The 23,449-nt window shown below is 40.7% G+C and overlaps 1 protein-coding gene across 1 annotated transcript; it reads right to left on the bottom strand.

The window, feature by feature from the left end:
• Positions 1-3,498: 3,498 nt before the first annotated feature.
• On the bottom strand, positions 3,499-8,053 carry LOC120794406 (heparan sulfate glucosamine 3-O-sulfotransferase 2-like). Its single transcript, XM_040135470.1, has 2 exons — positions 7,551-8,053; positions 3,499-4,846 (listed from the first exon to the last, which is right to left on the bottom strand). The coding sequence occupies exons 1-2, from the start codon at positions 8,051-8,053 to the stop codon at positions 4,228-4,230; spliced, it is 1,122 nt and encodes a 373-aa protein (XP_039991404.1). The 3' UTR covers positions 3,499-4,227.
• Between the last annotated feature and the right edge of the window lie 15,396 nt (positions 8,054-23,449).

The following is a 23,449-nucleotide window of genomic DNA, read 5'->3' as shown; positions in this document are numbered from 1 at the left end:
TAAAATCCATTTTCCTATAGGCTTGCATTTATAATTGATATAGCATTATCATAAAAGGAGGCTATAAATGTATGTAAAATGACTGCAATATTAGTGTTTAAGGGGAGAATTCCTTTTGAAATAATCCTTTGCCACAGCTTCCATCTTACTTCTACACTCATTAAAAATCCAAAAGCGTGAATGTTTGAAGCTACATTAACCAACAGGGATTCTGTAGGAGATGAACTACATTATCTGCACGAAGAGCATCACTGTGACATTTAAACCCTTAAAGTCTGTCCTCAGTCGCTGCACTTGACTTTATGTAGTTCCTTTTTGGTGCTTTAGAGAAAACTAGACCTTTTCTGTTTTGATTTTCACCTCCTCCAGTGAAAAAAAAAATTTAAAAAAATGCTGCTTTAAGCATTAATCAATATCAGATCACAATGTTCAAAAATTACTATCAAGAATGCTGTAAGCCTCTTTCTGAAACTCTCTATGGAGTGTGAAAGATAAAAAGAACAATATGTCTCTGCTCTTGTCCTTGAAGTCCTGTTATTAGTCTCAGCAATAACTAGTGCTTATCAGCAGTACGCTAAAGTATCAACTGATCCCTTCAGCTCCTTCAGGTATATTGAGCATTTAATAATTACCAAGGAGCTCCATAGGGATGAAATAACATAAATTGTACTATATATGAAAATCCTTTAATTAAAAATATAATCCGCACTTTAAACATAACCTTGTATAGGGGATTGTTTGAAAGGAATCATTTAGTCATAACGTTTCATAACAACAAGGAAAACTATTAATAAACACAACATTCACACGTTAGTTTTAACAAATACTCATTAAGCTTACCAAACACCTCATTAGCTTGAGTGCAAATAGGTCACGTCATAATGCTCCGAAATGCAAAGGATTTCCTGATTTGCATGGGCTGGTTCCTGAGGGAATTCATATTTGAAAAGGAAAGCTGGGTGTGTGCATGTGAGAGAGGGAGGGAGAGTGGGAACGAGCGAGAGAGAGATTTGACCTGCAAGCAATCTCTGGAGAGCCGTTCACTCGCAGAGTCTAATCAGACTCTGGCTGATGCTTGTTCTAGGGGATTGCTCCTCTCCAGCCCCAGGCCTAATTAGGACCCATGTGTACCATATAGAGAGTTGCTGCTCGCAGTGACGACTGGATAGACGCTCACCTGTGTGCGCTCAGTAAGCCACAGAAATGAGCTGCTGGCAAGTGTGATGACAAGCGGGGCATCAGAGGTGGTGGAGCCACACTGCCTACGCCCCCACCTAGAGGTCATATAAGTTTAATGAATGTTTGGACAGGGAGAGATATGGTGAGTAGAAGAGGGGGAAAAAAGGCAGACGTCTGGGCTGAGAGAGGGTCACACAGAGTGGAGCATCTTCTATGATTTTTCCCTCTTAAAAGTACACTGCAGCCATTTTCAGAAGAGGGGAAGAATGAGGAGACTGAGAGGCTGAACATATAGCAGAGTAAAAATACAAACCCGTTTTAGGCTTCCGGAGCTCAACTTTCTGTACTGCTATGTCAATCACCAGGAAATGTTCAAAGGATACCCTGTTACGCCCAAATTTCAAGAGAGCTTCAGATGAAGTAGTATTCAAACAGATAAAAGTACTAGACTTCTAAGATATGTAGATAACAGAGAGGAGCAACGTGTCCTACATTTCACCGGGAGTGAAATCATTATTAATGAGTGTTATTAGTTAAGAAAACAGATCACAGTTCGATGTTCCAACATCTGTTAATGGTGATACTGAAAAAATACACATGAAAATGCTGAGTAAGTCTGTGGTGTTCTGTTTCGGAGACCTTCAGGGAACCTTTGATGTCTCTATGCACTGTCCATGTGTCTGATTGTCCTTGTGTCTATTTAATCCTTGCTTGCAGTTGTTTGTGATGAGCAACTATTTTATTTTGCATATGCAAAGAATATACGTGACACTTTATATTGCAGCTCACAAGTTACAGTGTAAATATTTTGAACATAGAGGTTCCATATACATCATACTCCATATTTAGTGTTTCTTTTAATTACCCAGTACATATTGGATAAGTACAGGGTAGGGGCAGCCCATTGCAGCCTACATATTCTGTCACTACACTGTAATTACCCTCAAAAAGTGGTGAAACTGGACCACTCTATTTTACAGCCCACATACCCTGGACTAACACTGTTAATATTAGTGCTTTGTCCTGATTGTAGTGGACCATCACCAAAAACTAATGTCCATCACCCCAGTTGTAATCCTAACCCTAACGCTTGTTTCTCAAAAAACCCCAAAAAAACCAAAAAACACCCCCAAAAAACAAAAAAACCCTTGTTTTGCTGTGAGTGGTACTTCTCTAATATCAGTTTTGATGGTCAGATGGATCCAAAACCAGATCACATTTTATCATTTAAAAAACATACATACACATAATTTTATAGTTATAACTATCAAGGCACTACACTAATAATAAGTACTCCATATTTCAAAACTGCTATCATTTCCTGATTGTTCTTGCCTTGTCACCCATATATTACTTTAATGCAGTAATTATGAAATAGTTATGAAATAGTTACTCAGTTACCACTTAGTAAATAGTAGTGACTCAATAAATGCTTGCAAACCCCTCTTAAACACAAAGACATTACCCCTTTTTTTCCTAACTCATAGTCTTCTACCCTTGTACTTAACTACATATATAACAATACCTATATGTAGGTAATGGTAGCCCATACACTAAATAACAACATCTAAATTTAATAAACATCTAAAGTGTAAGCTAAAGTCTTACCCGTAATGTCATATTGTGTGATATGGTATTTGAGAACGTCATCCCTCAATACACACTTCAATTCATAAAATACACTCTAATATCCCTGTTCGTGTATCACAAAGTGTATTTCTGTTGTTTTTGCAGTGCTTTATCAGTCTGGCTGAAGCTCAGAGAGTCTGGCTTTAGTATTCATACCGTGTAGCCAAATCCAAACTTTTCACTGCAATCATGTGACATGCAGTCCCAGAATCTATTTGATAACCTGCCACGACGAGGTGTTCCCTGCTTTGTCTTTGAAAAGTGATTGAAATTCCTTACACCTACAACCACTCATCGACCCTACTACAACCGAGGCACACAACAAACCTTACAGAATGCAATGAACCTTAAAGGATGTAGTGACAACACGGGTAACAAATGTAGAAACTGTCTAAACGGTCAGTTGAAAACCACAATTTTACTAACTAGATGTGAAAAAGTGCGGAGATTCAAATTTCAATCATGACGTCAGTTTTCGGTTTTAAGGACCATTGTTTGATTCGCTGTGCGGTTTTAATCAAGCAAAAGCAGGGACTAAGAAGGGATTTAAAAAGTGATTCAGCACGCTTTTTTGTTAAATACAATTTATCAAGGTCAAGGCTTCAGATGAGACAGAATCAATGATTTCATAAATGTATTTGTGCATCCCTTTCATTTAATGATGTTCATGGACAAGATTGGTGTATGGCTAAAGCAGTGATTAAATATGTAACAAAAATATAAACAGGGATTTTGCAAGTACAAAGTGAAGTGCTGCATGTTAGAGCCCACGAACTTATCTGATTCATGCTGGAAAGAATGAAAGAAAAATCACTCTGTATAGAAACTGATGAGACCAACAGTTAGTAACATTAGGTAGTTCACACTTGTGTTATGGCTTTACATTTTGGATTTACCACCACAGTGCTGCAGCTTAATTCTACTCTCCCTGAAGACTTCACTGACATTTTCCAAGGTCTTACTTTCAAACCCTGCCTTGATTAGTGAAGCAGGTTTTAAGAGAAACTAATCCCATTCCCTGGAATTTTCCCTTTTTTTCTTTTCTTTTTTATAAACCAGTCAGCGAATGGGGAATCCAGTCAGCAATATTATATAGTAACAGGAACATAAATCATGTGATCCTGAAACTGAAATGAGGACTATCTAGCAACAAACAGGATGCTGATGCCAGCCGGTAACTGATCATTACAAGTGCAAAAGCGATGTGGTCTTGGATTTTGCTCTTTTCATTAGTGTCACATCAAAGAATAATACTGCTTTTTCCTTTTTTTCGCTTTTTTTTTCAGACAAATTGGAGACTGCTGATAGTTAGCGATCCGCCTTAACCATGAAATATTACTGTAGGCAAACCACTTCTGCAAGAACATTCGTGGAATACATAAATCTTTCTTATACTACTTAAAAATATGTCTCAAACCTTTACTCCCACTTAAAATCATGACCCACCATTTCATAAAACTTGACATTGTAAGGTCTATAGAAGTCTCGCAATTGCTCAATAGCATCTCTGTCTATCTGCGCATGAGTTCTGCCTTTGGACTTGCCCAGGCAGCGGGGCAAGCTGCTGCTCTCCGGCTTCTTAAGGCAAGGGAACCCCTTGGTGCGGTTGAAATAGAAGTGTTTATCTGTGACAATGCGCTTTAACCCCAGAAAGTCTTGCACCCGAGCCAGCTCCCCTGCTGGGTCTGTGATAAGACGCTCTCCGCTCACAAAGTGGATCTGAGCCAGAGGGAAGTAGCGGAGCCAGTTCTCAAGGTGCAGAGCGTACAGGCCGATCCGAATGGCGTTCCAAGACGTGTCCACAACGCCCAGGCACTGGTTTCTGAAGGCCAGCTCCTGGAAGCTCGGCAGGTCGGGAGTTTTGGATAAAGTCTGAGTGTAATCTGATATTGCACGAGTGACGGGGTCTCGCACCACCACAATGAGTTTGGTATTTTGGGACATGGCAGAGATCCGGTGCGGTGTTTCTTTTGTCACAAAGTAGCTTGGTGTCTTCTCCATTGTGATTTGGCCTTCGAGAGTCCTTGGCATTAAACCTCTGAATGAAAGACGAAAACACAAAGTGAAAGTTCCAGTAACATAAAAGTTTCTCATTTACCATAACAACCCTTTAAGCGTTTTTAAGCTAAAAGACTCAGAAACAGGGGACATAATTTCCTCGCATTCAAGCTGTCAAAAGGGAAAAAGTGCATATTAGATGTCTATTTAGGGCAAGATTTCACTAGTGAATTGCAAAGGCATAAAACCCCACTAACTGAGAAGCTGCAGTTTGGCTGTGAACCCAGTTTCTCAATGTAAATGCTAATAAGAGCACTGAAGCAAAGTCACAGTAGTCTGTTGTCACTGGAGACTTGTCTTGCAGACAGCTCTCCTGCGCATCAACCCTGCATGGTTCAAGAGCAATAAATCACTATGAATGCAAACAGAGCACATATAGCGGAGTGACTCTGTTAGCTTAGATCTGGGTCTTCCAACTAGGCCATTGTGATCTTTGAGAGAAATTATTTGAACAGATATGCCTTTAAAAAGTAAAAGTTTCAAGTTTAATTGGAAACCATCAAAGACCAAGGTCAGACTTTAAAAAGAGCCTGTAGACAGGGCTGTAACTAAAGATTATTTTTCACAATTGATTAAATAGTCGATTATTTTCTCGATTAATCAATTTATCATTTGGTCTACATAACATCAGAAAACTCATAAAAATGCCCATTACAATTTCCTTAAAACGGACACAGCCCGTTCAAGAGGGTTCGGATTAATTTACACTTAAGCCTACATTCTTGAAAAATTTTGTTGCGCCCAAAACAATCTGTGAAATAACGATGTTTATTCGTTTTCCGCAGTCGTGGCCATCCCCGGCCCACCTGGCTCTGCAATGTAGCCTTTGCTGCTGCTCAGACTTGTCGTCTCATTATTGCATTTCCTCTCATTTGTTCTCGCCAGTCCAGTCACCATCTGATGCACCCGCGCTCTGCAAGTTAACTTCAGGGCTCTTGATCACCTCTCTGTTGTCTTTATTCTTTTGTTTAGATATTGCATGAAACAAAAACATCAGCCCCCTTGATACATACATATTGGGAAAGAGACTATGACTATTCCACACAATAATCCGGAGAGTTTCAGAAAAGTGACTGTTTATTTCGAAAGCACTCCTCAAAAGTCAGTGACTTGTCATTTGACCTTTACTCGACAGCTTTGACAGCTGCCAGTCAAATTACGGTAAAGGGCGAGGGTTCACGTCTCTAAGACACATCTCTGAGATAAAAGGGCTTCAGCCTCCAACCATCCTGAAGAGTGCCAATTAGTGGAAATACTTTCAATCTACAATTATTTTACAATACTACTGATTCACATACCTCCTGGAGGGTGCATGAAAGCCAGCCATTACCATGAAATATATTTGGAAGTCTGTCTCTGTGTGAGTGTGTTGTGCATGATTGTCTGTTTGTGGGGCATATGTGCACAATACTTCCTGATTAAACTATAACACATGTCTGCTTTAAATATGTAAATAAGGAGTTTAAAAAATGATATGGATACTTAGTGTATGGGACATATAGATAGACACTTGATGATCTTTCAGCCAAAGAAATTTGACGGGGATACACTTTGTTAAAGATGCTTCATTTAACATTTTTTAATATTCATTTTTGAGATATTAGTAGAACTGTCACAAACAAACAAGACAATAGCTCAGAGGCCTGGCAGCTACAGCAGGCCTGCACGCCGCAGTTTACGCTGTTTGCCTGCAGAGGTTGGTTTTTATGGACATCTGATGAATTGCTACAGTACACCTAGAGAAAAAGAGGGCCACTGTTCTGACGGTGTAAACAGAGCGCAGGCCTCCAAAGTCTCTGGCAATAAGGACTTGAAATGAGTCAAGAGACTGCGGAAAACCCACCGAGCATGTTTACCCACCCCAAAACGGAGTGCACTGTACACAGAGAGGCACCCGGCAGAGGGAGGAGGACTGTAGCAAGGCCACATTTTTGACCGTAAGAAGCTGATTTTACATGACGAGTGATCTTAATTCTCAGAAGGATCTACCCCAACTGGCAGGAGGCCTCCATTTGTCTCAGCTTTAGGGTAAATAATAGTATTTTTATCCCACTTTTTTTTAGAATTTTAAATATTATGTCATTAGGTAACACCCCCAAGAGTAGACAGACTTACAGAGAGAACATTCTTTAAAATAAAGAAAGGGAAAAAAGTACATATGATCAGCCGGGGTTTACCTGAATTCCCTTTAAATTCCAATTGTGGAAATTTGAGATTAAATCAGACACTTATATTGGCCAAATATTGTCATCTTGTAGATTACAAAGCAGAACAGTTATGTAATGTACTAAGACAGCACACTTTGTATATCCTCACTATTCAGCTGCAAGCAGATACATGCATGTTAGAATCAATGCAGGCGCAGCTGACCCTAAATGTCCAGAGACTCCCAAGAGTCCTTGAGGGCCCCCGGACAAGTGAAAAGGCTACACTTTAACCAATCTAGACAAACAATTACTGAAACCACTAACAGATTCGACGAACAGTCACTATAATTCACCGTAAGTGTCCACAATTTAGACACTTACAATTTACCACGCCGGCAGTCTCAATCTCTGATTTCTCGCCACAAACCGTGCGTAAACCGTAATCGTGGAGTCACTGGCAGGTTCTGTTTACGGATTAAATTACGTAGCATTGCACAGCAGATGGCACGCACCTGTGCAGGTGAGTTACCCCCTTACCTGTACCACTCCAGGCCTCTGTCATAGTTCCTGTCGAAGAAGTGTGTCTCGGTGCCAGCCGCGCGCACATCAGGGTGGATTCTGATGAACTCCAGAACAGCTCTCGTCCCTCCCTTTTTCACACCAACTATGATGGCGTTGGGTAACTTTTTGTTCCCAAACTTTAAATTACCCATCGGGGGGCTGGGCGTGTCGTTCCTGACGGTGTGGAGAGTCGAAGAGGGTCTTTGGTCGGCTTTCGGCCGGGATGCCTCAACGCTGCTCGGCCTCGCCTCCAACGGCAGAACGCAGGAGAGGGATTTCTGGAGGCGCCTTTTGGCTCCATCGCTCAGGACGCGCTGACAGCCCGGCGTCGGCTCACCTGACTTTGGCATGATGGCATCGGCAGGGAATAGTGCACAGTAGCACAAATATGAAAGGAAAAGGGATAATAAGCAAATGGATGTCCTTGTGAGCCGGTGTGAGAGGGGGAAAAGTCGACTGAAGAGGAGCACGCATGCCATCTCTCCATGGATATGAACAGTGCATGGTTTTCTAAGGGATTTCTGCGATCCGTCCTTTCTGGTTCTTTTGGTCGCTTAAGTGGCTCCAAAGAGGGAAAGAAAAAAAAAAAGAAAAAAGAAAAAGATCGAAAACTTCAGTCAGTTGGTGGTCAACACTTCCATCACTCGATCACTGGGCATATTAGCACAATCCATCCGTGCCCCGTCTCCCCAGTTCATTCGCTGAGAAGGCATCCGTCGCTGCGCACCGAGTTCGGCAACGACATCCTCCTGCAAAACTCCTGGACGTCTCCATGGTCGTCACGCACGAGTGAGGAGCGGGGGGTGGGGGGTGGGGTGGGGTGAGGAGGGGATGGGATGGGGGGGGGCGCTCGGTGGCAACTTCCGCGGACTGTCAGCTCCAAGCGGGCTGAGCGACAGAAAAATGTTTCAACACGCAGACGTCGGAGCATCTTTGCATTTCAAAAAAAAAAAGTATCCGGCTCTCTCCTCTCACTCGTCCGACTTTACTCACTTCTCATTATGCGGGTTTCCTCTTCGGCACACCATACGGCTGCTGCGTAGTAAACACGGAAGCTTAGCCTATAGACTATTTTGAACGCACCCCTCCAGGTTGAACGCCCCCCCCATACGTCAGGATTATCCCAGCCAGACCAGGTCCGGTAAAGCATTTGAATACGTTCACATGAGTGAAACAGGACTGACAGTTCACCTAAAGGTGGGTTCAGACACATTTACACCAGCAGCACACGGCAAATACGAGTGAAGGCATCCATCAGCATCCATAATTTAATACTACAATGACCCTAGCCAGCAGCATTGCAGCCCCGGGGTTATTCAGTGTCAGAGCTGTTTTCCTCCTGTTGCACAAGTCAGGACTAGTTGCCTCCTTTCTGTTTAAGTGACCTGGCGTCAACTAGCTGCCAGCTGAGTTTTACTTGAATCAGCTGCTCAACGGCTCCTGCTGTTGAAGATCAGCTTGGTTTCTCGGCTGCTTTTTTCAAGGAGTTCAAGAGTAAACTTTGCTCCTCGGGACATTACTCAGGTTGTACAATGTTAATACTCCACTAGCAGACAGAAAAATAACTATTTTGATAACTGATTAATTGCTTAATTAGTTTTTTGTTTTTTGTTTTAAGAAAAATGGCAACAACAAAAAAATTCTCAAATGTGAATATTGGCAAAATAAAAAAAGCATTTAGACATGTCGACTTGAGCTCTAAGATAGAACTTTTAATTTGAGTAATTGATTTATATGTAGTTCTGTTTCATAATAGTGTAACTAACTACTATTTCCATATGGTCCCCTCCTATGACTTGAGAGAGGAACTGCTCTCGATCCTCAAACACAACCAGATCGGCTGGTGATAATAGACTTTATTATCTAATACAAGTATCTCCACTGACATGTTCATGTCAGTGACCCAAAAAATGGATGAACTTCCCTTGAGCAAGGCTTTGTTTCAGGAGCACATCTTTCCCGGTTACGTAACTGTCTGTGCTGACTGTCTAGAGTTTGGACAGTCTGACCAGAGTTGCCAGTCATCTTCCTTTATTAGTGATATAGTAACTATTTTCCCCCTTTCCCATTCTGGAGACCACAGCATGGCCATCTTACTCTCTGTAAGGCTGGAGCTTTTAGAGGCCCAGGAGTTCTGAGGCCCCAGAGCAGTTGCCCACTTTGCGCGGCTGGTATTCCAGCCCTGAGAGTGTGTATTCTCTTGCAGCCTCAAAGCAGTAATCTCGTCGCTGGCACCCCTCTCCTCTTCGCGGAGGAAGTGTTCTGGTGCCGGTGTGAGCAGAGTGTGTCTGGTGGGTCATCCCTCATAGTTTCCTGATGACTGATATAAATGCAGACAAGCCCGAGGTGGAAACAGAAGAGGATAAAAACTCCCAGGACTGCAGAGACGCACGGGGAGGAGTTGAGGTGTCACAGTGTTGCTCCCGTGGGTGTCTGCGCCCAATCTCAGAGGCTTCTGATTAAAGAATGATTTATAGGGGCTGGTCGGTGAGGCCCGCTTAGCAATTCGTCTAGTGAATGAGATTTTTCCTCAGGAAGAGGGCGGGTAAATCAAACCTTGGGGCAAGAAGCCTGCAAAACTTGGCGATAGGGCTCGGTGATTAAATGTTATAATCGTCTCTGCTGAGTGTGTGGCTTTGTTTTTGCAGTGCCACAATCAAGGATACCAAATCCGTTTACCCTTAGTTTAATTCAGAGATCATATGTCTTGGTTTTGTTTATTATAGAGGGAGCAGGGGGTTACATTTTTAGACTGACTTAAACTATAACAGAAGAGCAATGTGGAACAATTTAATTCCACAACATTTTTTTCTCATTTTATACAGAAAAAAAAGATTATCTGCAAGGATACCCTAGGAGAAAAGTTAAAAGTAGGCAAATTATACAAGATGAACAGATTTTTCTTGTATCGTGATCTAACTTTCAGGGGAAACAAATAAAAATAAATAAATAATGTGTTTGGCAATACACAATGTGTTTTTCTTTATATTGTTGTTTGTCTTTTGGCCCTAATTTGCCCATTGAGTACTCCATCAGCAGCACTGCTCATTTGTCAGAGGTAGGTGATACCTGGGTGGGGGGGGGGCTGTCAGCCTGTCCTGACTCTGATCTGACACTGGGCGCAGATACCGATGATCCAGACGCTTTCACATTACAAATGGATGAGGAATCAGTCCCACGGGTTCACTTCACGCCCCTTTGTGAAACAGCACACATACAGGACTGTTTCGTCCGGTGACAAACATGCAATCGCAGTGTTTGTTTTAGTCAGTGTGTCAGTTAAAGTCAGTCAGTTGACACAGCGTTAGGATATAAATGCAGCCTCTGGGCCTCCGATAATCCAGCAGACCCTCAGTCCAGATGCTAACAGTATGACAAGACATGCAACAGGAAACTGTTAACTGGAAAGAAGACTGACTTTGTAGCTCCTCTAAGAATCTCAGAGGCAAAGAGCTGCTGTAATTGGAGTTTGGTCGTAATTATTCTAACATACAGCATAACCCTGAGCAGATTCCTCGGACAACCATTGTAGCTTTAACTATGTAGTCTGTGACTTCAGATTCCCTTTCTTTTTTTGTGTAGGCCACTAAAGTGAGACGAATGTCACAGCCACCTGGCGGATATTTGTATAAAAAAAAAACAACCTACGAAAATCTGACATATCCTAGATCTTTGGTTTCTGAATAGTATATAGATTTGGAAAGCTACTTTTAGTTTCCACTGTGTAGATCTTTTGATGATCCAATAATGTCGCAATACTGACCTCTGTTGATCATATTACGACGCTGCACCACCTTATGTCCCCCCTAATATATTCAAGTGAAACCGAAAGATTTCACGACTTAAACACTGTATTTCCTGTAAATTTCAGGTGGAACAATTCCACTATTACCAGTAAGTTGACTCTAAATTTTAAATGCCATGTCTCTTGTAAATCTTTAACTATATGCTGAATGCTGCAAAGCAACAACTGAAGTCTTTAATAAATGGTTTCAGTGCGTCGAAAGAAAAAAGCGTCTAATTATTCCAAACCTTTTGAAAACCTTTTATTATTGGTTATTGGAAAAGGTGCAGGTGATGTGGACAATAAAAGTTAACCCTTGTGAGTTAACATTGGCTTTACCCTGTCATTGTTAGGGGATCTGAAGGACACCACTGCTGTATGTGTAAAAATAATGATAATAACTGCAAACTCAATCATTTTGTGAACTATGATCTGTGTTGTCTGTCTGTACCAGAGATTAAGGAAGGTCAGTCTGGTGGCAATGCATCATACTTTTGACTTTTTGTTTGTCCTCGCAATAAAAATGCATACAGGACAGTCCGTAAAGAGGTAATCACACAAGTTACGCTTGTTATTATATGGTGTGGTATTATCTTGGTATATTATATGAAACTTGATCACCTTGATCCATATAACATTATGCTTATTTAAGCTTGCCCTTAGTCTTAAGGTTGAAATGAAGAGTGTTTAGTCTCGTTAATGGAGGATAAGAACTGGAGGCAGTGAGGCACACAGGTGTCTATAGTTTCTGTCAAATTCTGGTTAGTGAGGAAAAAATGGGAGTATCCCTGATTTCAACACAGAAATATCATTATTATTACAGAATTATTTTTTTAATTTACTCTGAACAAAATATTTGATTGATTATAGTAAGCAATCGGACAACAGTTTTGTCATATGTGAAAGGGATATTTGTGGGGTTTGTTTTATTTGTCACAGTTGTTTTACTTCAATTCAAAAGCCATTAGAAAGACACAATGTAATTATGTGTACACCCACAGCAGCTGTACAAAAGTATACAAACCTACCTACAGAGAATATAATGTGGCATTTCAGTTAAAGTTCATGGATCACTTGACCCACTCTCACCTGTGTTTTTTATGTACATGAAAACAAAAATTATCATTTGATTATGTTAAAAGAACAGCAGGAGTATGAATTTATTTGCACCAGCAATGGAGCACTATGACAACAAAATATGATACATTTATTCATTTTACATTGTCCTGATCTTTTTGCTCGGGAATGATCTACCCAACACCCCCATCCCCCTATATTTATTTACTATCCTTTTATGCATAATAGATTAATTATACAGTTTGACATTTTTTTTCATTTCTATTTTGCAGCTGGGTCTTAAAAAAAACTTTTTAAAAAATAGAAAAAGTATAGGAGGCAATCAAACAACTAAATCAAATTAAATGATTAGGGATATCAACATTTAAAGCTATGAAAAATCAAGAGGGATTCCCCAGAGGCCTTCAGTTTGGACTGAAGAGAATAAAGAGAACCTAGCATATACACCTACTTTCGTCTTTGTGATCTGGGCTCATTTCTTGGCTAGAGGTTTGCTTTGCATAAACGCCTTCTTGCTGAAGACATTCTATAATCATCATCTTTTTTTTTTTTTGGCAATATGGCCCCTAGGAAGCCAAGAGAACAGAGGTGTTGCAGCAGAGTCTAATCCCCTGCAGTTACATTGATCTCGTTATCATTCCTCTGACACTTCCTCATTACATGCTTGGGGCTGTGTGTGGCTCACAATGCCCATGTTCTGCAAATGTGGCGATTGGCAGAAAAAGCTGCTATCAATGCATGTAAAATGCTTTCAAGAGAGAAGTGGTAACAAGATGAAAGTTAGCAGCTCTGTGAGGCTAGACTTAGGCACAATGATGCTGTGATCTAAATGCTAACATCATGGCTATGTCAAATGCTGATGTTTAGCAGGTGTAATATTTACCATTTTGTGTAGCATGTTAGCATGCCAACATTAAATAATTAGCACTAAACACAAAGTACAGCAGAAGCTGATAGGACTCTCATTAGTTTTGCAGGTAATTTGTATTAAACCAAAGTACTGGACAAATTAAAAATGTTACCCGATAATGGGGCTAATTGGATTAGTTATAAAAAATTCATTCTGAGGGGAACGTGAATATCTGTACCAAATAGATCTGACATTTCAATCAAAACCACAAATGTGAACCTCATGGTCACATTAGATGAACAGTCAGGAGATCAATGAAGTCAGACAGATTCATCCTCTGCTCCTCATCCTCAGACCCACATTGCCTTCCCTAAAGCCACATCGCTAGCATGACTGAAATTTCTTCTGCACTTGTACATGATCCTAACATAGTGCATATTATATTATTATTTATCCAGAAAATGACCACCTTAGAGCAATATGTACAGATAGTACATCAAGTCACTTATGTCCCCAATGTACTGTATGTATTCTGTATGCCAGCATTTATACAGTTTGGACTGTAAAATAAGTTCTGCAGGGCAATAGCTGATGTCTGCCTTTGGTTTTTGCAGCAGTGACTTTGCTGCTGTAACTTTACTTCAGCTCTTCCATTTGATTCAGGGCATTTTAATGAAGAAGTTGTGTGTTTGAATAAGAACGCTTTGCTGAAGTGTTCAAATTCCGCTGAAGCATCAACATGGCAATGTTGGACACTGATTCCCCTGAGACATCTTGTAAATCGTATGCTGATCTGAATGATGGTCTGACTCTTTGTGTTGCTGACTGTGTTGAAATATATGAGCTTGGAATAATAATCATAGTGTAGAAAGGAGAAGCTCTGTATTCTTTCATGCACTGACCCATATTTTTTCAAGGGTCTGTACTGTATGTCACAATCTTTCTTGGCCAGTGTATTCTGTGCTATTTAGCATCTTCAGCATCTTACATTCACAGTTCTAAGATGTCCTGATATATCTCGTTAGATGAGTGGTCACTGGAATATACTTTCTTTGACATCAAGCCTCTGACTGTATGGAGTTAACATTCAGTTATCTTTGATCTCGGCCGTACATTCACTGTAATCCCTGTAGAGCCGTCCTTCCTGTGAAAGATTTTGTTGCTCTTAAAGCTGGTCTTTGATAATGACCAATAATGAAAGAATTTTCTTTTTCTGCAGGGTATAAAGTTGAGGTTAGAGTCTTGTCTGTGTCTGTGGTTGGCAAACACAAGATTAGACACATTTTAATGGTGTCATCAATCTCACTGTGTTTTTGGTAGTTTCTTCTCAGTGCATCTGCAAAAAAAAAAAAAAAAAAAATCATTACCTTCAAATACTTTGTAGTCAGTTTCTATGTGAAACAATGCCAGGGAATACTTTGGAGGGAAATGCTCGGAGGCTGTCGTGTTATAGTAGCACACTTGACGAAAGGACATTCAACTTACTCAGGTTTCAGGATAAGGCTTTTTTAAAGTTTTTTTTAACAACATCAAGTCTCTTGTCGCCTTATTAAATAGTCTATGGGAAGTACACACTTTCTTGCCGAGAGTTAGATGAGAAGATTGATTACACTCTCATATCTTCATGCTGAATTAGAAGCTGCCACCAGCAGCCCGTTACCTTAGTTTAGCACAAAGATTGTAAACTGGGGAAAACAGTTAGCCTGTGTCTTGAGAGTATTCATTGTCACTTAAAGAATATTATTCTTCCTTAAAATATGATTTTATATCTTATTCCCGTTGGCAAGTTCAAACCTTTCTCCTAAGGCTTGAGCAGTCAAAAGGTGCTGGTGATATGATTTCACTTCCCATTTGAAATAAAGGACAGTCTACGTTGAATTTTCCTTACAACCTCTGTAGAGAATGAACATAGTAACATTACTATCGTTTGAAATATCTGATGGTTATTTAAGCTAAAAAGGTGTTGTATTTAATACAACATGACAGTAACGTAACGGTGAGAGAGAATTTATTTCTGATTGCACTTCACTGCTTTGCTCACAAGATGGCAGTTGAAGATGACGTTTACTCTGCATTAGCTAAGACACACAGGCTGCTTGGTAGGCCTACATGGACGGAAGACTCTCCGGATACTGACGAACTTGATGGTGCAGACACAGACTCCTGGCTGTGAAAGTACAAATGGAAAATAAAACATACAAACACTGCAAACTGGTAACACTATGTCTACAGCAATACTAACTCCAATACATGGTATAAACTATGTTTATGGGCTTAACTTTAAGCTATAAGAAAATAGCTTTCAAATTGTTTAGAAGAAAAAAAAAAAACGGAAATGAAAATCCTATTAGCTTTTGTCTTGATGTTGCAATTTCACCGCTTCATTTAAAATCCTAATTTCCAAATAATAGTTCAAGAACAAACATTTAAGCCTTTTTAAGTAGAAATCCGTGCCAGTATATTTTTTATCACAGAAAATGACTTTTTTTTTCCCTCTTTTTGTTGACTTCCAATTGAGTGACATTCTTGATCGCTTCCCGACTGAAACACTAGAATACATCCCATCTGAATCGGTGCACATACTGCAGGCTCACATCTGCATATGAGCATGGACACACGCCAGCACACAAACAAACAGACACACACATACATGGCCTCGCACTCGAATGCACAAACACACTGTGTACAAACCAAAAGTGAGTTCTCACAGACAGGAAGTGATGTCAGTTCTTGTCTCCAAGGAGATAGAGGCAGTTGCTAAGATACTGTGACACTAGGATTTTTCTCTCGATTTTCTCTCCCTTGCTGTCTCTCTAACATGTGCACTCGCACATACACGCAGGGATGTCACCATGAATAACTAGAAACTCTCTCTTGTATCTCTTTTATTCTCTTGCACAGATGGCAATGAGCACCAGTCCAACTTTTTCAGTTACATTCCTAAAAGTAACCACCAAAAATATCACTTTGTTCACAATCCCAATTGGACACTTGGAACCATTGAGTAGATCCCTAATGCTCTTCACCCAAATCTCACATCAGGGCTGCTGTTATAAGAATTATTCACATTCTTAGTCTTTGCTTGGAACTGGGAGTAAAGTACCCACTTCCAGAGTGGTGAGGCCTGTAGCCAGTATCTCAAAACAATGGAAGTGATGGATGTGTATCAGTACCCCTCCAAAGCTTCTTCAGAGTGTGAGCTGCACCTCTCTGCTGCTATCAGCATGCCACATATGTCTTGGCACTAGCATGTTGCTGCCAAATCCTCATCGCCCTCCCCTTCTCCTCCCCTGTGGCTCCTAACACAGCATTAAGAGTTTATGGGGTTTGGGTTGTATTGGAAATGCCATTCACTCATCCTCTAGATAGTGGGATTTGCTCTCTCAACTGTATTTCTACTCCGAGAGCCTTTCTGTACTGATGATACAAGCAATACAGCGATGAGTGTTTGTTCATTTACTGTGCACAAATGCATGTCCCTCTCCCTCCCTCCCCTCCATCGCTCCCACACACACACATATGCTAAAGGGTGCCTGCACAGGAAGACACACGCGCACACACAAGTGCACCATACATGCATAAGGGGAATATCAGATTCAATGTGCAATGACACAGTGAGGACATAGAGTGGAGAGAGGGGGAAGGAAGAAGAGCAGAGGCACAGGGTTGGTTTGGCATGGGTGGCGTGGAATCACTTTAAATGGCGCGGGGGTTGGAAGGCAAAAAGATGTACAGAGAGAGGAGACGAGAGTGGCAGAAAAGCACTGAAAGGCAGCCAGGGTCGAGCGAGAGACTGGATGTGGGCTAAGGTTTCAGCATGAGTGAGAGGGAATGAGGGAAGAGGGAGAAAGAGGGAAAGGAGGAATCTCCTCTGCACCACTGTGTGACTGGAAATTTAATAGAGGGAGAGAGATAGAGGGAGAAAGAGAGGGAAAGAGAGAGGTAGATGTGTGGGAGAGAGAGAGAGAGAGAGAGAGAGAGAGAGAGACAGAGGAGGGGGAGGGGAGAGGAAGAGAGAGGCAAAAGGCACAGAGACCTCATTGCTGTGCGGCTTTCAGCAAAAGCTAGTGGTGGTGAACAATGCTCACTACGGCATTCACAGAGAGGGAGGGGAGGAGCAAGGGAGAGGGTGAGGAAGGGAAGGAAGGAGAGAGACGGAGAGGGGGGGAGAGAGCATATATCTTGGGGGTCTTTCTGAAGCATAACTGGCCTTCTCTGTCCTTTGACCTTTAGTGTGAGCTGAGACAGAGCAAAGACGTACAGAGATTTATTTTTACCCACAAACTAGTCTTGGTAGTGGATCCACAGCTACAGGGGGTGATTCTCTTCTTCTGCACAAACTTTGAACTAAAATAAATGCTACCCGCCTTCTGAGGGGGATAATGATGATATAGAGGAGCTGAAGCACTTGACATGTGTGGACACACACGAGAAAGGTCGATATGGACAGGCCACGCAGGGAGAAAGATTGGCATCTCTTTACTGACTAAAGCTTTCTTTATTGGCTAATAACTCGCTGACGTTCTTTTCCATTCTTTAATTAAAAACATGCAGCAGCCCACTAAACTCTGGAAACCTGCTCTCTGAATACTTCATATTCACATCAGCAGGGTTCTCAAGTATTCAGAGGTCCGAGTATTATAATGTGCAAACCTCACAGGGTTGCAGAGTGTTTGCTATCTGAATGCTGACAGCAAGTTAAAGTGGTGGCTTCCTTTCGTACAGCTTTGAGTTCACCACTGAGAACTGCTATGGGGAAAAAATAAATAAATACTCATATGCAAAGTCTGCAGAAAACAGACCTCATTAGTTTGCTAGATTTAAATGTAGCTGGCCATTACCAAAATGCATGAGCAAGCACTGAGCATTCATTATGAAATTGGACATTAGAAGGCTTACAAAATTCTTTAAGACTCAATGGACCCAAAATCTTTCTGCAGATGTTTGGTGGCTTGTGATTCACTGGTGCCCATTACATGGTGATAATCAGTGAACAATGACCATAATGGATAAAAATCTCACTTTATCAGGAGTAACACACTGACTCGATTTATTCTGCTGATCATGGAGTGCTGCTGAGTCATGTGAATAAATATGTATGTGACCACATACTCATTACATGTCAAGAGCTTACGGTGCACCAGTGATATGAGAAATGAAAACAAACAACAACAACTGAAGACTAAAAACCACAGAAAATATCTTATTTAAGTAACAGCCTGCTCTGGTGTAGAGTTTAACGCATTATAATATCTAAAGAACGCAGGTACATCCCTGGGTCCTTGGTCCTCCATCTATTCTTCTAATGCTGCCTTAGTGGGATTCAGACTGAAACATACGGAAAGTGCGTAGAGAGTCGCTGATGCTGGACGCAAAATGCTCTGTCCAGCGGGCGCCGTCGCGTTTGCTGCCTGCGTTCCTCTCCAGTGATGATAAGGCGCATGGATGCACTCGTCCCAGAGCTCGTTCCTAAATGTGATAATACTAACATCATTTTCTCCAACGACCCTTAATCTGATCTCTGTTACCCCCCCCCCCCCCCTCCCGCGCGCGCGCGCGCGTGTCTGTGTCTGTGTATGTGTGTGTGGATTCTGTTCATCTTTAACCTGCCATCACTGTAGCCCCCCGCGTTGCGTTGGCGCTGCGGATCTAGCCTACAAGAACAAGAGCCAGCTCACAGCCGCGGAAACAAGCGAATCAATTTAGGGAAGAGAAAAAGGAGAGACAGATTGCGAGGTTGGAAAACTGACGACCGGGAGAAGGGACGAGAGGAGAGAAAACATCGACCTAACGCCGCAGCCGCCGAATCATCAAGGTACGTGTATATTGGATGTACAGGTAGAAGTGACTGAAATGGCCGGCGTAATTATCGCATTTGTTGCCTAATATGCATGGGGGCTGAAATCAGTCACGAGATGATAGAGACTGAATAATGAAATGTGCAAATGTTGCACAGATACATAATAATTTCAGTAAATAATTCATATCTGCCAAAGACACAGTCTTGTCAGTGGAATAAAGCTGTGGTGCTCATTGCAAATGTTTGAAAATAACATGGTTCCTAACGTAAGCCTATGTGTTTCACATGTCCACACACATTTTCCAAAAAAATACTGAGCCTATGGATTATTTTTGGGTGCAGTCATGTTGTCATTACCCTGAAGAGAGAATGGATGCAAGCCATTTTGTAATGCAGCATGTGCAGAATTAGGCCTATTCAGAATTTCAATTGCGTTCCCGAGAAGGTGCGCCGTAGTGAGCGCAGCTGCATAGATGAATAAGGCCATTCTGTTGAATTGTAGGAGATATTATGCTAGAGGCTATATGATGAGGAGAGATTGCAGACTAGAGGTTGCGACTGCAGGAGAAAATAGACAGGTTATGTCTTTTTTCTTTCTTTCTTTCTTTCTTTTCTTTTTTTTTTTTTTTTGTTTTGCCCTTTTCATGAGTTGATATGACAGAAATGACAAAATCCATTTTTCATCAGTTGAAAGTGAAGAAAATATTTGGCATCCACCTGCAATTTTCATCCTCTAAAAGCAATGGTTGTTACTATACTGGTGAAATGCGTCCCATCCTACCCTGATTCCCACGTCCTGAATCAATCTAGTGTTGTCATAGTTACAGTAGATGATGTTGGCCCTGCTGCACCTGTGTCGCTTTGTGTTCATCTAGACCATCTGTAAATACATGAGGTCTAATTGGGCCTTGTGTAGGCATACAGGAAACATCCCACAGCCTCGATGTTTAATGAAAACAACAAGACGGTTTTTGCCTCTTCATAAACCTTAATGACTCTGTTGTGGAGAGCAAGGCATTGATACAATCAGGCGCTTACGATGATGTGATTGGTTTGTAGCAATTGGTCAGCAGCTTGCAGCTAATTTGTCTTTTCACGACTGAGCGCTCTCTCAGGCCTGATCGAATAATCAATATCTACATGGTTGCAATCTGCTCTTGACATGAAAATACAGCGAAGATCAAGAAAGAGAAATACCTCTGAGTGAAATTGGTTAGAAAAAATTCATTTCAGCCGACGTCTCAACCCTGCCGTAAACCCACAGAAATCACATTTTGCACAAGGATGAGGATGAAGGCCACTGGTGACTGAGTCAAGGTGCAATATTCTCAAAATAAAGGCCATCGTCGGTGTAAGCTGTTGTTCTTGTTCTCTCATGTGGTGGAGCACTTGAAGATGGGAGGTCAAGGCAACAGGCTTCCTGCTTGTAGATTCAAGGTCTCTCCCCATAATGCAATTTTACCCTGAGTGGTGTTTTAGATAGATTGTTTAACTGTCTCACCCCAGTGACTTTTTGTTACTTAATGCAAAGAAAATGCTCAATTCCTTCAATTACAATAATAAAAAAAAAATGCATCCAACAGCTCACTGTTGACTGCTGCCAAAGGCTTTTCTCCTGTAATGATGCAATGGTGGAAACACATTAAAGCTAAAAACGAAAGCGAATTGTACATTTTTGCTAAATTTTTAGAGCAGCATCAGAATGTATTTTCACTGAATGCAACTGCACATTTCTCACATTTTTATTAGTGCAAAGCAAACTTCACCATTAGATTTAAAATTAGGAAATCACATTTAACTACTAATATTTTCCATACATCCATAAGAAAACAAAGAAAATAATAAATGCTAAGTATCAGTGCATGAAACACTGCATCAAAAACAATTTCTTGTTTGAGAGCACTGGTATGATCAATTCTTTGAACAGCTGAATATTAATAATCTTGTGTTTTGATACTTCCATGAATTATTTTCTGACTGGCTTATCATTCTAACTATCAAACCACCATTATGGATCAGATACAATTCTGACGTCTGGGACAGAGCTGGAAGCATTTTGTTTTCATCAACTCAGTCAAATTATTGAAATGCATAATTACCTGCTGAAAGGGGATGAGAGGGAGACTCCTCAAGGAAGGACAGCAGTGTAAAGAACACCATAATGAGCAGTGCTGCAAAGGGGCTGCATACTGTAACATGTGGGTTTGGGAATTTGTATAAATAAATCTACATTTAGTTTCTAAGCGGAGATGGATAACATGTTGTTATTACTCTGTGGCAGTTACACCTAGGACAGTTGTGGATATGGAAGTGTGTATGTGTGTGTATGTGTCAGAGAAAGAGTCTGTGGGATGTGCAGAGCATCTGAAAAAGTCTATTTTTAGCATACACTCCCTTATGAGCTTTCTTAATAGCTGCTTTAAGAGTTCTCAGAGCTATGTTTTTAAATAAAGACTGATGTTGACCTAATCCTCAGACCTTGTAGATATTAAGATTCATGGCAGACTTGTTCCCTCTGTTTCGATATTGAAGGCCAAGGTTCAACTGTATGCTTTGTCAGATTTCCCTGCACTTATGTAAATATATATATTTTCATATAAAAAAATAGATTTTACACATTTAGTTTTTGTTCCCCTGGGTAAAGGTGTCTACTGAGCAAAAGACCATAGATTGTATATCTGGTAATAAGGGAATAAACCTTCAGCTTTAAGTCAAATATATGCTGATTTAGACCATAAAGGTGTTGCTGATCAGATTTGAACAGCAATTGTTCATCAAGCTCAGCTAAACACAGTAATGTGGAATAGGGCACTGGACAGTAAAACACAAGATGGTGAGTGAGCAGGTTGCCACAGCAACTGTGTTTCTAGGTGGAGATGCTAAGGACTGCCATGGAAGCTTTTAAGAAATAACTTGCTTATTAGAGAGTAAAATATTTGGAAAATGTTTCTTAGAGTTATTTTATATAGAATATTAACAGTGGTAACACAGTGGTCATATAATATGACAGGTAACAAAGATTCACTTGTTTTGTTTGTTTTCAACGGACAACACAGGCTTGTGACTGCTACAGTCATAGTGTCGAGCTTGAGAAAAATAATGAACACTTTCTCTTTGGTCTAATCATTAGAAGGGAACAAGCCCAAGCATTTCTAAATTTAGGGAGTCTGCTGATGCTTGCAGCCATTTCTGTTTCAAGAAGTATGTGACACTCTCTTAACCAAAGACACACACAATATGCATTTATGTATTACAAAAGCCATGAAAGTATTTAGCAACATTGTTTTCCCTTTGTTCACAATCTAGTTGTCATTTTCATGCTTGGTTTATCACCTTCAGTGGTTGGGGAGTGAGTCTGATTGTGTGTTACTTATTGTACACAGCATAAGCATTGCAGTAAAATTTTAGTAGTCAATAATCATTCCTTCATATCTTAGCTGCTAAATTACTGCATGCAGGCGTCATTTGTTATCTCATTTGTAATGCTGTGCTACTGCCTCATGATGGATTGCTTGAATCTCTGCATTAACCTTAGGTCTAGATGAGTACCACTGGCAGTTGCAATTGCATTCAACAACTTTGCTTTCTTTTAAGTGTTAGATTCTACTTTTGTCAGTATGTGTCTGACTGGACACATACCAGTATCATAAAGTGGGTGATGAGAATGTCATCCTAATGGGTATCCTGCAGCTTGAAGTTTTAGAATTTTGTGGCCATTTCAGACCATGACCCAGATGTTAAGTTGAACCTATGAAGAAAATGGCAGCTGACTCACCAGTTATACTACAGGCCTCAATTTGAGAGCCACGTCTTTAGAAAAGAAAGCCTGACCCAGCTTGTCATGTGCTCTGGTGACAAGACATTGTAATATTTTGAGATATAAATCCAGTCCTGGGAATACTTGCATGTATGTGGTAGGCTAATATCTTAAAGCTATTGCACTATGCAAGTGGTTGACCTCTTCCTCTCTCTGCTTTTCTCTCTTCCCCCTACAGAGAGAAGCAACAGCCTCCACAGAGACAACACATTCAAGAGCAAATCCTCCCCCAAATTTGATTTATAGGCTAATGATAGTCATGGGAACAAAAAAAATTCAGGGTTCCCTAAAATGACATGTGGAAAAGAACAAGGTGTTTGATAGTCAAAGAAGCATGAGCAAAGTAAAATAAGAATCTATTAATGTTAAATAGAGTCTTTAATATAACATTACACTTTTTCCTCTCAATTTTTAAAGTGACTACTTGAAGGATAAAATACAGCATAAGAGCTTCGAATATGAACATCAAGATAAGCACTTAAATTCCCTTGTTTGGAGGTGACTTATCAACATCATAGCAATAGGGGTGGGTCATGACTCAGTTGCC

The sequence above is a fragment of the Xiphias gladius genome, chromosome 9, assembly GCF_016859285.1.
Source record: "Xiphias gladius isolate SHS-SW01 ecotype Sanya breed wild chromosome 9, ASM1685928v1, whole genome shotgun sequence".
Lineage (NCBI taxonomy): Eukaryota > Metazoa > Chordata > Actinopteri > Istiophoriformes > Xiphiidae > Xiphias > Xiphias gladius.
This window is presented reverse-complemented; position numbering and strand designations above follow the sequence as displayed.